This window comes from Cherax quadricarinatus, chromosome 21 (assembly GCF_038502225.1).
Source record: "Cherax quadricarinatus isolate ZL_2023a chromosome 21, ASM3850222v1, whole genome shotgun sequence".
In the NCBI taxonomy this organism is placed as follows: domain Eukaryota; kingdom Metazoa; phylum Arthropoda; class Malacostraca; order Decapoda; family Parastacidae; genus Cherax; species Cherax quadricarinatus.
Genome location: NC_091312.1, coordinates 35,357,057 through 35,374,288, shown reverse-complemented (window position 1 = coordinate 35,374,288; position 17,232 = coordinate 35,357,057). Strand labels below are relative to the sequence as shown.

Sequence of the window (17,232 nt, the reverse complement as noted above, 5' to 3'; positions counted from 1 at the left end):
GTAGGTGAAAGAAAAGTGATAGAGGGCAAGGAAGACTAGGTGTATAAAAAATTAGGTAAAGGAAATAGGAAAAAAGGATGAAGAGGGAGACAAGAAAAAAAGGTGTTGAAATGGAGAGGAAAAAGATGGATGTTTAGAGGGGGAGGAGAATGAGAGAGGGGGAGGATGAAAGGAGAGAGAAAGAGAAGGAATAAGGAGTGAGGAATGATGAAGATACGTAGTCAGGATAAGAAGAGAGGGGAAGAATTAGGAGAGACAGGGTGGGGAGAACGGTGAGGGAGGAGGATTAGGAAAGGAAAAGAAGGGAGATAGAGGAGAAAAGAGGGAGGAGGTGGAAAAGAAAAAAAAAGAGGTGGAGGAGGAGGTGGAGAATGGAGGAAAGAGAAAAAAGTTGGAAAAACAGGAAATAGGGGAAAAGATAGAGTGATTATATGTGCAGTAAGAAAAAGAAATAGGGATTGGAAAAAGTTAGGGGTTATTGGATTGGGAGTTGGAGGTATTGGGAAGATGCCAGGAATATTTTGAAGAATTGTTAAATGTTGATGAGAAAAGGAAGTAGTGATTTAATGCATTGACCAGGGAGGTATAACATCCTGTAGCTCAATTGCTAGTACACTCAGCTCACACACTGAGGTCCGGGGGTCGATCCCTCAATACGGCTGGAAGACATTAGGACGTGTTTCCATAAGACACTTGCTGTCCATGTTCACCCATCAGTAAAATGAGTACCTGGATGTTAGTCGACTGGTGTAGGTTGCATCCTGGGACAAAAATTGACCTAATTCACCTGAAATGCTCTGCATAACCAGTGACTTTCTGTGCAGTGATATGTCATTGATGTCAGGTAGTCCTGTATACCTTGTACATGTAGAAATAAAGATATTATTATTTAGGAGTGAGGAAGAGCCAGATTTGTGGGTGGTGGAGGTGTGTAAGAGAGAGAGGGTACATCAAGATACAAATGTAGAAGCAGGCAGGGATGTAGTTTAGGAGTGGTTAGTGCTTTGTTCAATAAATATATGGAAGAAGGGAAGGAACCTAGGAATTGGCAGAGTGCATGCATAGTTCCTGTGTATAGAGGAAAGAGGAACAAAAGAGAGTGTAAAAATTATAGGGAAATAAGCCTGTTAGAGTGTGAGCAGGGTAATATTTTGTGAAGAGATTCAAGGAAACCGGTTAGCCGGACTTGAGTCCTGGAGGTGGGAAATACAGTGCCTGCACTTTAACCTTTAAACTGTCCAAACGTAGATCTATGGTTGCGCACGTAGCGCTCCGACCTTGATTTTCTCCATAAACAATGTAAAAAAAACGTAGATCTACATTCGGAGAGCTACGCAAGCAAATGTAGATGTATGTTTGGACAGTTTAAGGGTTAAAGGAGGGGTTTGGGATATTGGCTGTTTGGAGTGACATTTAAACTGTCATATCTGAGCACCTCTGCAAAGACAGTGATTATGTATGAAAGATGGTGAAGATGTTGAATGATGGTAAAAGTATTTTTCTTTCTTTTTGGGTCACTCTGCCTCGTTGGGAAGTGGCCGGCATGTTAAAAAAAAATAGCCTGTTGAGTATACCAGGTAGAGTGTGTAAGATTGGAGGAGGGAGTATAGAGGAAGTGAATATGCTCAGATATTTGGGAGTGGACTTGTCAGCGAATAGGCATGTGAAAGACGAGATGATTCAAATAATTGATTAGGGGACAAAGGTGGGTGGTGCATTGAGGCATCTGTAGAGACAAAGAACATTTTCCATGAAGGCAAAGAGGGGAATGTAAGAGAGTATAGTGGTATCAACATTCTCATATTGGTGAGAAGCATGGGTTGTGAATGTTGCAGCAAGGAGGAGGCTGAAGGCAGTGAGATGTCATGTCTAAGGGCAATGTGTGGTGTAAATATTATGCAGAGAATTCGTTCCTTGGAAATTAGGAGGAGGTGCAGGGTTACTAAAAGTATTATCGAGAGGGCTGAGGAGGGGCAGTTGAGGTGGTTTGGACATTTAGAGAGAATGGAGAAAAATGGGATGACTTGGAGGGTGTATAAATCAGTAGTGGAGAGAAGGCAGGGTAGCTGTCCCTTTAGGAAAGGTTGGAGGCAAACGTGTGTGCGGGGGGGAGGTAGGTGGGTGTGTGAGGGGGGGGAAGGTAGGTGTGTGTGTTAGTTACCATTTTGTCCTAGGCACAAGTCGATTAGACACTAGGCCTGTTGTATATGAGTACGTGTGTGTGTGTGTGTGTGTGTGTGTGTGTGTGTGTGTGTGTGTGTGTGTGTGTGTGTGTGTGTGTGTGTGTGTGTGTGTGTGTATGAGTTTGTGTATGAGTTTGTGTGTGTGTGTGTGTGTGTGTGTGTGTGTGTGTGTGTGTGTGTGTGTGTGTGTGTGTGTGTGTGTGTGTGTGTATGAGTTTGTGTATGAGTTTGTGTGTGTGTGTGTGTGTGTGTGTGTGTGTGTGTGTGTGTGTGGGTGTGGGTGTGGGTGTGGGTGTGAGTGGGTTTTTTGGACTTGGTGAGGTGTTGGAGTGTAAACAAGGTAACTTTTTTGAAGGGATTCAGGAAAACCAATTAAGCAGACTTGAGTCCTGGAAGTGGGAAATACAGTGCTTGCGCTCTGAAGAAGGGGTTGCATCTGGACCGTAGTATTGGTGTGCCTCTGGTAAGACTAATAGTTTGAATGATGGTGAGAGTATTTCTTCTTTTTCTGGTAACCATACCTTGGTGGGAGATGGTCTGTTTGCTAAGAAAAAAGCATTAATTAAGGTAATAGATTATTGGTAGTAGCAAATTGTAAAAATAGAAGGAAATTAGTAATGATGAATGCAAACTAATTTTTATATTAATTTCTAGATATTTAAATCAGTGAATAATCAAATGGTTCCATTGCATTGTAAATTCTACAGTTGGATCTCAGCATACTTTGTGGTTTGCTTTCCTCAGTTCATTTCAGAGCCTAACTCTAATTGTAGTGTACACCTCACAGGAAGTAACCAACTGAAGCTCATGCACATATCTTGCCTAGGTATTGAACCCAGGTCCTTGCAGTTGGAAGTTGAATATTCTGACCACTGATCTATTTATCACCTTTATTTTAAAGTACACTAGTCATCTCTCACTGCTACTTAAGTATTTTTGTAATTTTCAGCTCAGCCAGAGAAACTCACGTGCATACATTAATATACAAGAGTTCCCCGATTCACAAATATGTATCCCAAGTTACACACATTCACAAATATGTATCCCAAGTTACACACATTCACAAATATGTATCCCAAGTTACACACATTCACAAATATGTATCCCAAGTTACACACATTCACAAATATGTATCCCAAGTTACACACATTCACAAATATGTATCCCAAGTTACACACATTCACAAATATGTATCCCAAGTTACACACATTCACAAATATGTATCCCAAGTTACACACATTCACAAATATGTATCCCAAGTTACACACATTCACAAATATGTATCCCAAGTTACACACATTCACAAATATGTATCCCAAGTTACACACATTCACAAATATGTATCCCAAGTTACACACATTCACAAATATGTATCCCAAGTTACACACATTCACAAATATGTATCCCAAGTTACACACATCCACATTTACAGACAAAGCACTTAGGAACCACTTAATTTTTTACATCTTCACTACAAACATGTATAAAATGTATCCATCCTTCTTATTAGTGTTTTCTATATCACTAATTCATTTGTAAATGAGTAAGACACATGTGCAACCATTAGGTACTTTTGTTTCCAAAACGTTTCACTTGTACTGTAGGCTTCTTTAGCCGAAGACAGAGATTCCTAAAATGGAGACAGTAAAAGCAGTGTAGAGGTAAAAATGATACCAGCAGTTCATCAGCATATGTCTTACTTAGCTACTTGTCAGTATTCTATACCGTTATTACAATGATTTATTTGTAAGTTGAAGAAGCAGTAATGTAACTGGTAAATTGGGGAACCTCCTATACTCTATTGATTAAACTTAATAATACCATTTTCTGCTTGTATAATTGTAATTGAGTATTAATGGTTAGTGGCAGTTTTATTTAAAACAGTTAACATACACTAATGCTTATACCTTTGTGCTGCTGTAGATACAGGAAGAAGAAGCTCTGGAGGTGAGTCTGTTTATAAAATTTTATTGAAAGGTAACACTTTTAATACCTTTGCAGATGAAGAGAAATAAACCACTTGGGCATCAAAAATGTAATACAGGTAACCTGTGAGCTTCAGTTTCAAAGATCCTCCTCGGCAGATAAGTGTACATGTTATAGGAGGTAGGTAGGTAGGTAGGTAGGTAGATAGATAGATAGGTAGATGTATGTATATATGCATGAGGCAGTTTGGGAATGTAGAGAGCATGGGGAGGGATAGTTTGATGAAGAGGGGTGTATAAATTTGGTGTGGAAAATAGAAGTAGAGTCGTTTCTGGAACAGATGGTGGGAGGTGGGAAAAGAGGCTTCGAATTTTAGGGGCTTGAGCTTCCAGTAGGGTTGTGTGAGTGCATTGGATAAGAGTGAGTGAAGACAAATAGTTAACCTTTAAACTGTCCACACACCTCAAATTGAAAGCCCTTTCTGTATCCACAAATAAAAAAAAAAAAATTATCTAAAATGGTAGAGAATATGAAATTTGATGGAAAACTTATGGAATTATGCAAGGGTGAAGTTAAGAGGTCTGGGCACAATTTATGAATCAGAGATTTTGCCCACTTTGAGTCATATTTTAAGCCTGCTCCATTAGACAAATTCTTAGCTATTTCACTACTATGCCTTCTGTTCTGTCAATTAAGCATGAGAAACTGCACACTCAGCTATTACAATTACCCTGTGAAGTACACATAAATTAGTAATTTGGCCAATTTTACATAAAATTAAAAAGTACAAATGTGAAAATAGAGTTCAAAGTAAACAGTGTTGACATTCCTGGCACTAAAGTAACATTTCCTGTTTGTTAATCATGTCCCCAGGCCTCTCTTATATTACACTTGCCTTCCATTTTGAATTCACAATCACAAAAAATTATAGATTTACCTCATTTCTCGGATAATAAAATATAACCAGGAATGATTAGTTATGGATTATGGCATCCCAATAATTGAATCAGACCTGTTAAAAAACCTATTTAACGAATTGTGATGTTTAGTGGGCCTCATTATCCTTGGTAAAATTGTCAAAAATCAAATATTTCTGTTACTGTGAGCCTAGTTTCTTGATGCTTCTGATCCTGAAGCCAGTCAAATTCATCTGTCTTCCAGCAGTCTGTTGAATGATACAGAGAAACAACCAATTAAACCATAAAACCCATCCAAAGTAAAAAAAAATTGCAGGATTTTTTTTATTCTGTGCACACTCACTACACAGACCCATTCTCTGGTATCTTGACCAAAATTTACCTCTCAAAGCTTATCTGAGTGAGCTGAGTTCATGACATAGATCAACATGAGGGACCCTGGCATCAATAACATAGTTCTACGAGATGGTCACTCGGTGTTAACCCTTTCAGGGTTTCGGACGTACTAGTATGGCTTGCGCACCAGGGTTTTTGATGTACTAGTACACCTAAATTCTAGCGCCCTCAAATCTAGTGAGAGAAAGCTGGTAGGCCTACATATGAAAGAATGGGTCTATGTGGTCAGTGTGGGCAGTATAAAAAAAAATCCTGCAGCACACAGTACGTAATGAGGAAAAAAAACTTTGACCGAGTTTTTGGATTAAAACAGCGACTTTGCACTGCATTTTCGTATGGTATTTATTGTTGTATTCTAGTTTTCCTGGTCTCATTTTATAGAATGGAAGACATATTACAGAAATTGAAATGATTTTGACTGGTTTTACAATGAAAAGTACCTTGAAATTGAGCTCAAAGTAGCAGAAATGTTCGATTTTTACCAAAGTTCAAAAATAAACAAATCATGCTAAGCGTCCAATACACTTCAACTGGTGAGTCTAATATTATTTCACAAGTGCTCTGATATTATTTATACCATTTCTACACTAATGCAGTACTCTGCATAACAGTAAATCTTCTATTTTTTGTGAGAATAAAAATTCAAAGTGGAAAGCAAAAGAATGTAAGAGGGGCGTGGGGACACGACTAATGAACAGAGGAAATGTTATTTTAGTGCCAGGAATGTCTTTCTTGTTTATTCTGGACCCTATTTGGAAATCGGCATCTTTTGAAATTTATGTGAAATTGGCAAAATTGATAAATTCTGACCACTTTATTGGATAGTTGAAATTGGTAAATAGGTGGTTTCTTGTACTCATTTGATAGAAAAAATGGAGTTCTAGCAAAATAGTTATGATTTTTGTCGAATAGTACACTGGAATTGGTCGAAAATAGGGCTCAAAGTGGGCAAAATCGCTGATGCATAAACATCGAGACCGCTAACTTTGCGAGAGCATAATTCCGTAAGTTTTCCATCAAATTTCATACTTTTGGTGTCATTATGATCGGGAAAAGATTATCTTTTCATAAGAAAAAAATAATTTTTTTTTGAAATTTGGGCAATCCTGAGAACAAGTCTGGGAGAGGGCCTGGGGGCCCTGAAAGGGTTAATATACTGTAATACTTACAGAATTACACGAGAGTGAAGTTGGAGGTCAGGGAGTACTTTATACAGCAGCAGTTTTACCTAATTATAGGCATATAGTAGGGCCCCGCTTTACGGCGTTTCACTTTACGGCGTTTCGGTTTACGGTGTTTCGCTTTACGGCGTTTTGCTTTACGGCGTTTTGCTTTATGGCGTTCCGCTAATACGGCCATTTCAAATTATGACCAAAACTCTCTATACGGCTCCCCCCACCTGACTTTCTAATACAGTGGACCCCTGCATACCGTTGGCCTTACATAACGTTAAATCTGCATACCGATACATTTTATCGCTAAGATTTTGCCTCGCATACCGCTAAAAAACCCGCTCAACGCTGTTCGTCCGAGACACGTCTATGTGAGGCCTGAGCCAGCCTCGCATGTTCTGCAGGTGGCATTGTTTACAAGCCAGCCTCCGCGGTTACATCCAAGCATACAATCGTAACATTTCGTATTATTACAGTGTTTTTGGTGATTTTATCTGCAAAATAAGTGACCATGGGCCCCAAGAAAGCTTCTAGTGCCAACCCTGTGGTAAAAAGGGTGAGAAATATTATCGAAATACTGTGGTACCATGGTCAACTGCTGCTGCTGCTGCTGCTGCTGCTGCTGCTGCTGCTGCTGCTGCTGTAGCACTGTCAGCTGCTGCTGCTGCTGTAGCACCATCAGCTGCTGCTGCTGCTGTACCACCGTCAGCTGCTGCTGCTGCTGCTGCTGTTGTAGTACCGTCTGCTGCTGCTGCTGTAGTACCGTCTGCTGCTGCTGTAGCATCGTCTGCTGCTGCTGTAGCATCGTCTGCTGCTGCTGTAGCACTGCTGCTGCTGCTGCACTGTCAGCTGCTGCTGCTGCTGTAGCACTGTCAGCTGCTGCTGCTGCTGTAGCACCGTCAGCTGCTGCTGCTGCTGTACCACCGTCAGCTGCTGCTGCTGCTGCTGTTGTAGTACCATCTGCTGCTGCTGCTGCTGTTGTAGTACCATCTGCTGCTGCTGCTGCTGTTGTAGTACCATCTGCTGCTGCTGCTGCTGTTGTAGTACCATCTGCTGCTGCTGCTGCTGTTGTAGTACCATCTGCTGCTGCTGTAGCATTGTCTACTGCTGCTGTAGCACTGTCAGCTGCTGCTGCTGCTGTAGCACTGTCAGCTGCTGGTGCTGCTGTAGCACTGTCAGCTGCTGCTGCTGCTGTACCACCGTCAGCTGCTGCTGCTGTAGTACCGTCTGCTGCTGCTGCTGCTGCTGTAGTACCGTCTGCTGCTGCTGTAGTACCGTCTGCTGCTGCTGCTGCTGTAGTACCATCTGCTGCTGTAGCATCGTCTGCTGCTGCTGTAGCACTGTCAGCTGCTGCTGCTGCTGCTGTAGCACCGTTGTTGGTGTGGCTTATTGAGAATACCAAGAAACAACCCCAGAGGGTTAGCCACCCAGGATAACCCAAAAAAGTGTGTCATCGAAGACTGTCTAACTTATTTCCATTGGGGTCCTTAATCTTGTCTCCCAGGATGCAACCCACACCAGTCGACTAACACCCAGGTGAACAGGGAAAAACGCCTGGAACTAGTGCTCATATTGGTGAATTTAAAGCCAGCAAAGGTTGGTTTGAGAGATTTAAGAATTGCTGTTGCTGGATCAGTCAGCTGTTGCTGGACCAGTCAGCTGTTGCTGGACCAGTCAGCTGTTGCTGGACCAGTCAGCTGTTGCTGGACCAGTTAGCTGTTGCTGGACCAGTCAACTGCTGCTGCACCACGGTCAGTTGCTGTTGCACCATCAGCTGTCTCTGAACATGACTTGTCCCGAACCTGTCCCGAACCTGTCCGTCCAGCCTGAGCGCCTGCCTTGCCGTCATTGTTTACAAGCCAGGGTGGCCGGTTGCATGCATACATTTGATACATTTTGGATTATTCCATTATTTATAGTGCTTGTAACTTCTAAATAAGCCACCATGGGCCCAAAGAAAGCTTCTAGTGCCAACCCTGTGGTAAAAAGGGTGATAAATACTATCGTACCACAGTCAGCTGCTGCTGCACCACAGCTGCTGCTGCACCACAGCTGCAGCTGCACCATGGTCAGCTGTTGATGCACCCAGCTGCTGCTGCACCATGGTCAGCTGCACCACAGCTGTTGTTGTTGCTGCACCACCATCAGCTGTATTACTCGAAGATGTGGAGAGAGTGTTGTTGGTGTGGCTTAACGTGAAACAGTTACCGAGAAACAATTAACCCCGGAGGGTTAGCCACCCAGGATAACCCAAGAAAGTCAGTGCATCATCGAGGACTCTAACTTATTTCCATTGGGGTCCTTAATCTTGTCCCCCAGGATGCAACCCACACCAGTCGACTAACACCCAGATGAACAGGGAAAAATGCCTGGAACTAGTGCTCATATTGGTGAATTTAAAGCCAGCAAAGGTTGGTTTGAGAGATTTAAGAATCGTAGTGACATACACAGTGTGATAAGGCCTGTTCTGGAAGAAAATGCCAAACAGGACCTACAGTACTCAGGAGGAAAAGGCACTCCCAGGACACAGTGTCTCATCAGTCATTGCTGCATCTTCAATAAAGGTAAGTGTTATTTATTCTTCATTTAGTAGAGTAGTACATGCACAATATATACTGTGCATGTACTACTCTACTATTGTGCATGTATCCTTCTCTTTGTGTGTAGGAAAATGTATATTTCATGTGGTAAAATTTTTTTTTTCATACTTTTGGGTGTCTTGCACGGATTAATTTGATTTCCATTATTTCTTATGGGGAAAATTCATTCGCATAACGATAATTTCGCATAACAATGAGCTCTCATGAACAGATTAATATCGTTATGCGGGGGTCCACTGTACAGTCACTGTGCCCCACCCTGTTTGTTTACATTCTATGTGAGATCCGTAGGCACTAAGTCTCTCCATTATGTCTGTAAACTTCAAAATTTCAAGTGTTTTTAAAAGTTATTTCTTATTTTATATATACTCTGATAATTATACTTATGTATACCTGTACTTAAATAAACTTACATACTGTGCTGGCGTGCAGGTACACATTAAAATCAGTAAGAGTGTCTTATGTCTCGAGAGTCATATTAGTAGTGATGATAATGATCACTGAGTCTCATTAACCCTTTGAGGGTCGACAGGCCCTCTCCGAGACTTGTTCTCAGGGTCGGCCAAATTTCAAAAAAAAAAAAAAAAAAAAAAAAAAAAAAGAATTATTTTTTTCTTATGAAAAGATAGAGAATCTTTTCCTGATCATAATGACACCAAAAATATGAAATTTGATGGAAAACTTTCGGAATTATGCTCTCGCGAAGTTAGCGGTCTCGACGATGTTTACGCATTGGCGATTTTGCATAGTTTGAGCTCTATTTTTGGCCAATTCCAATGTACTAGTCGACAAAAATCATAACTATTTTGCTAGAACTCTATTTTTTGTATCGAATGAGTACAAGAAACCACCCATTTACTGATTTCAACTATCCAATTAAGTGGTCAGAATTTAGCAATTTTGCCAATTTCACACAAATTTCAAAAGATGCCAATTTCCGAATAGGGTTCAGAATAAACAAGACATTCCTAGCACTAAAATAACAAGTTCTCTGTTCGTTAGTCACATCCCCAGGCCCCTCTTATATTTCTTTGGCTTTCCACTTTCAATTTTTATTCTTACAAAAAATAGAAGATTTACTGTTATGCAGACTACTGCATTAGTGTAGAAATGATATAAGTAATATCAGCGCACTTGTGAAAGAATATTAGACTCACCAGTTGATGTGTATTGGACACTTGGCATGATTTGTTTACTTTTGAACTTTGGTAAAAATCGAACATTTCTGCTACTTTGAACTCAATTTCAAGGTACTTTTCTTTGTAAAACCAGTCAAAATCATCTCAATTTCTGTAATATGTCTTCCATTCTATAAAATGAGATCAAGAAAACTAGAGTACAATAATAAATACCATACGAAAATGCAGTGCAAAGTCGCTGTTTTATTCCAAAAACACAATTTTTTTTTTCTCATTATGTACTGTGTGCTGCAGGATTTTTTTTATACTGTGCACACTGACCACATAGACCCATTCTTTCATATGTAGGCTTACCAGCTTTCTCCCACTAGATTTGAGGGCGCTAGAATTTAGGCGTACTAGTACGTCAAAAATCCTGGGTCGTAAGCCGTACTAGTACGGCTGAAACCCCCAAAGGGTTAAATGTTGTACATTACGTTAATATACATATTTTCATTAATCCATCTATGATATTTTTTTTAAAATCATATAATAAACACGATGCATAACATATAAAGATGATAAATACACCCCACAGTAGAATAAATAAATATAAATCTGAGATGTGGTAGCACACGACTTGCACAAGTGACGCCATATTAGAAATGATAATAATAATAATAATTATAATAATAATCACAGAGTCTCATTAAATGTCGTGTATTACGTTAATATACACATTTTCATTAACCCTTTCAGGGTCCGTCCCGTAGATCTACGGCTTTATGGCGAGTGTCCAAACTGTAGATCTACGCCAAAATTCTAGCGCCATCAAATTTAGCGCGAAAGCGCACATAGGCCTACATGTGAGAGAATGGGTCTGCGCCGTGGGTGTGTGCCATAAACAAAAAATCTAGGCGCCTGCATAGCATTGTGGGAACGCCGGCTCAGTCACCCTTGTTCACCATGCCTCGTCGCAAGTCAGCTCTCACTCCCCGGAAAATTGGGACTCTCCTCTTCCTGTCTGATAGTTCTGACACTGATGGAAATGGAAATGAAGACGAATTCTATGGCTTTGATAAGTTAGTGACCGAAAATAATGACCAGGATATCGATAATAGTGCAGAAAACCCCGACGATCCTCGACCTTCTACCTCTGGTGTGGGCACTCGTGACTCACGGTCGGGTGTTCCTAAACGTAAGAGAAAACTAATATTTTCGCGTGGCCAGGCCTCTGACTTTAGTAATGACGATGATTCTGACGTGGATTGTGATTTTATTGCGCTCAACGATCATTCGAGTAGTGATAGTGAGGAATCATATTCACCAGTGAAGCGTCGGTATGTTCGCCGCCGCATGCGCTCGGGTAGTGTACCCTATGCTGTGCCCAGGGGACGGAGTACATCCTGGAGTACATACCGTGGCCCTACACCTGTTTTAGGTAGTGATAGTGAAGATGATGTGGCTACACTTGGCATGGATGAGCCACAGGCATCAGTGGATGGTGTTAGTGGTGCTGGTGGTGGTAGTGGCACCACCATGCGTGACTCACCGTGCCACGCGGGGACCCATGCTGCTGACTCGTCAGTTCAAGGACAAAGCGGAGCGTCAACCACCAGCCCGCCACAACCACTACCACCCGTACAACCAGCCTATGATGTCCAGTATCCACCAGAAAACCGTATGTGGGATTGGCAGCAAAATCCCAATTTTGTTCCCAAGCCTCACCACTTTGATGACTCTCAAAGTGGAATTCTACCTACCTGTCCCCTTGGAACCACGGCCAATGAACTGGAATTCTTTGAATTATTCTTTGACCAGCCATTGATGGAAATTATTGCCAGGGAAAGTAATAAGTATTTTCAGTACACCATGGCAAATACGATCTTATCACCACAGTCAAGACTACACAGGTGGAAAGAGACGACTGTTGCAGAAATGTATTTGCTTTTTGCAACAATAATGCTTATGCCTCACGTCTATAAGCATAATATAAAAGCATACTGGTCCACAGATCGGCTAATTTCTACCCCGGTCTTCAGTGAAATAATACCAGTGAACAGGTTTATCTTACTGTTACGTATGTTGCACTTCTCTGACAAAACCAGGCCTGACAGAAGTGACAGGTTATACAAGATTAGAAATGTTTTCATGTATCTCAAACAAAAGTTCAGCATATACTTTTATCCATTCAAGAATCTTGTAATTGACGAGTCTTTGATTTTGTTCAAAGGTAGACTGTCATTCAAGCAGTATATACCGAGCAAGAGGAACCGCTTTGGTATAAAACTGTTTGTACTCTGTGATTGTGACAGTGGCCTGGTGTTGGATATTGTTGTATACATGGGTAGTAAAACATTGAAAGATACCAAGATGTTATTGGGTATCTCAGGTGACGTAGTGAGAAACATGATGGCACCTTATCTTGGTAAGGGGCATACATTATATACCGATAACTGGTACACAAGTCCATTACTCAGTGATTTCATGCGAGTGAACAAGACAGATGTGTGTGGCACAGTGCGTTCTAATCGTAAACATATGCCCAGGCTCAACGCAGGTGTTCGTGGTGATGACGTGCAGGTGTTTACTGCCAATGACATCATGGCATTACGGTGGCATGACAAACGAGATGTCACATTGTTGACAACCATTCACCGTAATGAAATGCAAGACAGTGGCAAAGTTGATCGAGTGACTAATGAACGTATTCGAAAACCAGTGTCAGTGATTGATTATGCACAAAACATGCGCTTGGTTGACAAGTGTGACATGCAGATTGGTTTTGTTGACTGTGTTCGTAAGAGTTACAAGTGGTACATGAAACTTTTCTTCCATCTCATGGACATTTCAATGCTCAATGCATATAATATGTACCAAATAAAGACTGGTAACAGACCACCGTATGGTGAATTTTGTTTGTCTGTTGTCAGACAACTCATAATGAAGTACCAGGTAACAACACCTGCAATACAACATGGTCCTCGAATTCCTCGGGATATACCCAAGCGTTTGAGGAGAGAAGGTGATCATTTCATAATACAGCTTCCTTCAACTCAAAAGAAATTTGCTCAGAAGAGATGCATTGTCTGTGCACAAACAAAACGACGGCAACAAAGACGCAAAGACACTCGGTTTATGTGTGAGGAATGTAAGGTGCCTCTGTGCATGGTGCCTTGTTTCAAGGAGTTCCACAAGCTCCAGCAGTTCTAAAACCATGTCCAGTGATTGTAAATATGTAAATATATGATAGAACATTAGTATTATACAATATTTGTGCATGTTTATTGTAATAAAAAACAGTGGTAAACAATAATATGATAATAACTTTAGTGCGGTTATTGTGTTCAATACAGTGAGTTTATATATATCAATTATATACAGTATTGGTCTCTCAGGCCCCAAATGTTAGTAGGAATAGAAAAAAATTGGAAAAGAAAAGAAAAAACAACTAAAACAACAAAATAATATAATACGCGTATGTGGAATTCGTCGATGTTGCCACCACCACATCATTTTCTATAAACTTCTTGGCACTGTATCTCAGTAAGTACTGATCAGATTCTTATTTTTTTTTGTTTCATTACCTTCACAAAAATATGCTCTTTAATTCTGTAAGAAAAAATAATTTTTTTTTTTTCAAAATTTCTTGGACACTGGTGCACCACTTCAGATTTTGGCCTTGGACCCTGAAAGGGTTAATCTATCCATGATATTTTTTTTTTTAAATTATATAATAAACACGATACATAACATACAAAGATGATAAATACACCCCACAGTAGAATAAATAAACATAAATTTGAGATATGGGAGCCAGACTTTTACGAGTGACGGCAAGAATAACATTTTCTCTATTCCAACATCAGAGAAAATATGTTACTGGGGGTAACTGTAGAAAATTATTCCTTTTGTATGTATGTAAGTAAGTTTATTCAGGGATACACAAATACAGTTACATAGATTATCATACATAGCAGCATATGTTGTGAGAACCTAGGATAACCCAAAAAAGTCAGACAGAGTGGCTTATTTCCATTGCCTTCACTCAGAGCGTCATTTCTTCTAAAAATGGTGTTACATGAGAATGGGATTGTTTTTCTTTATTTACTCTATCGTATCAGTGTAGAGACAACTTGTACACAATGTAACTTGTACACAAACCGGACATGTACACTTTGTTTACAAAACTTAGGTTCACCTGTTTGTTTACATAACTCTGCACCTGTCCTCCCTCATGTACTCATTCTCTCTCTCTCTCTCATTTATTCGTTTTATCTCGTTTACTCACCTCTGACCCTACATTAAGACTACAAATATTTGAAGGTAAGTAATGAGTGAACTGTATGTGCATTTTATCGCTCTGGGATGCTTAAATATCATAGAATAGTATGTGTGGGTGGGGTGGTCTGGTATGGTAGTCTGGCTGACTACCATACATACCACACTTGATTTCTTACAATAAATACTACTCATCTCACCCTAGATTAAGACTACAAATATTTTAAGGCAAGTATTGAGTGCACTATGTGTATTTTACTTTTTTATTGTTTTTTGATGCCTAGTTCTATTGCTTACCTAATATATGTTAGTGTAAACTTATCTAGTATTTGTATGCATTTATAAGGGTGTTCCACTTTACGGCGATTTCCGCTTTACGGCGGTAGCCTGGAACCTAACCTGTTGTATAAGTGGGGCCCTACTGTATTTTAGGCTAATTCCTTTCCTTGTAATGACCGAATTCCTGACTTTTTATGCTAGTATTCCTTCTGTGCTATCCAATGATTGCAAGAACTCCCCATTAATCTATCAGAGTCACCCTATTAAGTGCTCAGAATCAGAAATTTGGCCAATTTTACACTTTTTCAATAAATTCCAATTTAAAAGCAGTAAAACAAACACTATAGGCATTCCTGCCACTAAATCAGTGTTTCGTCTGTTCATTAATCATGTCCTTATGTTTCTCCCATATAACACTTGACCTCCATTTTGAGTCCATCGTCACACACTAAAAGTCAACGTTTCCCCCCCCCCCCCTGCATTACTCAGTTAATAAACTGTAACCAGGAATGTGGCAGATGTTGCAGGTGTATGGTGTAGGAGGTAGGTTACTGAAAGCAGTGAAGAGTTTTTTACGAGGATAGTGAGGCTCAAGTTAGAGTATGTAGGAAAGAGGGAAATTATTTCCCAGTAAAATAGGCCTTAGACAAGGATGTGTGATGTCACCGTGGTTGTTTAATATATTTATAGATGGGGTTGTAAGAGAAGTAAATGCGAGGGTCTTGGCAAGAGGCATGGAGTTAAAAGATAAAGAATCACACATAAAGTGGGAGTTGTCACAGTTGCTCTTTGCTGATGACACTGTGCTCTTGGGAGATTCTGAAGAGAAGTTGCAGAGATTGGTGGATGAATTTGGTAGGGTGTGCAAAAGAAGAAAATTAAAAGTGAATTCAGGAAAGAGTAAGGTTATGAGGATAACAAAAAGATTAGGTGATGAAAGATTGGATATCAGATTGGAGGGAGAGAGTATGGAGGAGGTGAATGTATTCAGATATTTGGGAGTGGACGTGTCAGCGGATGGGTCTATGAAAGATGAGGTGAATCATAGAAAAATTGACGAGGGGAAAAGGGTGAGTGGTGCACTTAGGAGTCTGTGGAGACAAAGAACTTTGTCCTTGGAGGCAAAGAGGGGAATGTATGAGAGTATAGTTTTACCAACGCTCTTATATGAGTGTGAAGCATGGGTGATGAATGTTGCAGCGAGGAGAAGGCTGGAGGCAGTGGAGATGTCATGTCTGAGGGCAATGTGTGGAGTGAATATAATGCAGAGAATTCGTAGTTTGGAAGTTAGGAGGAGGTGCAGGATTACCAAAACTGTTGTCCAGAGGGCTGAGGAAGGGTTGTTGAGGTGGTTCGGACATGTAGAGAGAATGGAGTGAAACAGAGTGACTTCAAGAGTGTATCGGTCTGTAGTGGAAGGAAGGCAGGGTAGGGGTCGGCCTAGGAAAGGTTGGAGGGAGGGGGTAAAGGAGGTTTTGTGTGCGAGGGGCTTGGACTTCCAGCAGGCATGCGTGAGCGTGTTAGATAGGAGTAAATGGAGACAAATGGTTTTTAATACTTGACATGCTGTTGGAGTGTGAGCAAAGTAACATTTATGAAGGGGTTCAGGGAAACCGGCAGGTTGGACTTGAGTCCTGGAGATGGGAAGTACAGTGCCTGCACTCTGAAGGAGGGGTGTTAATGTTGCAGTTTAAAAACTGTAGTGTAAAGCACCCTTCTGGCAAGACAGTAATGGAGTGAATGATGGTGAAAGTTTTTCTTTTTCGGGCCACCCTGCCTTGGTGGGAATCGGCCAGTGTGATAATAAATAAAAAATAAAACCAGGAATTACTTGGTTGTATTTTAAGTTATTCCAATAACTGTTGCAGATGGGGGAAGGGCTACCCTCTCCCAGAAAAGTTGCTAAAAATTGGCCATTTCTGCCACTTTGAGGTCTGTGTCAGACCACTTCTGGTCTTAAACTGACTGAAAATTTCTGTACAGGTCTTCCATCACAAATCCAGCATTAATGGGACCTGTAGTGTGCCAGATTATTGAATTTGCCAGATTACAGAGTGGTTGGGTTAAAATACCCTTAACCCCTTGACTGTCGCAACCCCCAAACCTGAGGTGTCTCCTGGTGTCACAAAATTTAAAGAAAAAAAAAATTTTCTTATGAAATGATAGAGAATCTTTTCCCGATTGTAATGACACCAAAAAAAAAGAAAAAACAAAATTTGATGGAAAACTGACGGAATTACACTCTCGCGAAGTCAGCGACCTCGGCGATATTTACAAATCGGCGATTTCGCCCACTTTGAGCCCTATTTTTGGCTAATTTCATTGTTCCAGTCGACCAAACCCATAGTTATTTCTTTAGA

General features: G+C 40.6%; 1 protein-coding gene across 2 annotated transcripts in view; it reads left to right on the top strand.

Moving 5' to 3' along the window:
* Positions 1–17,232, top strand: part of LOC128689166 (uncharacterized) — a 175,548-nt gene that overhangs the window by 124,196 nt on the left and 34,120 nt on the right. The window contains exon 6 of one of the 2 annotated variants that reach the window (XM_070087371.1): positions 4,107–4,130. The exons of the other annotated variant lie outside the window; for it this stretch is intronic. Coding sequence (XP_069943472.1) covers positions 4,107–4,130 — 24 coding nt within the window. The remainder of the gene's footprint in view (positions 1–4,106; positions 4,131–17,232) is intronic. 2 annotated transcript variants of the gene reach the window in all.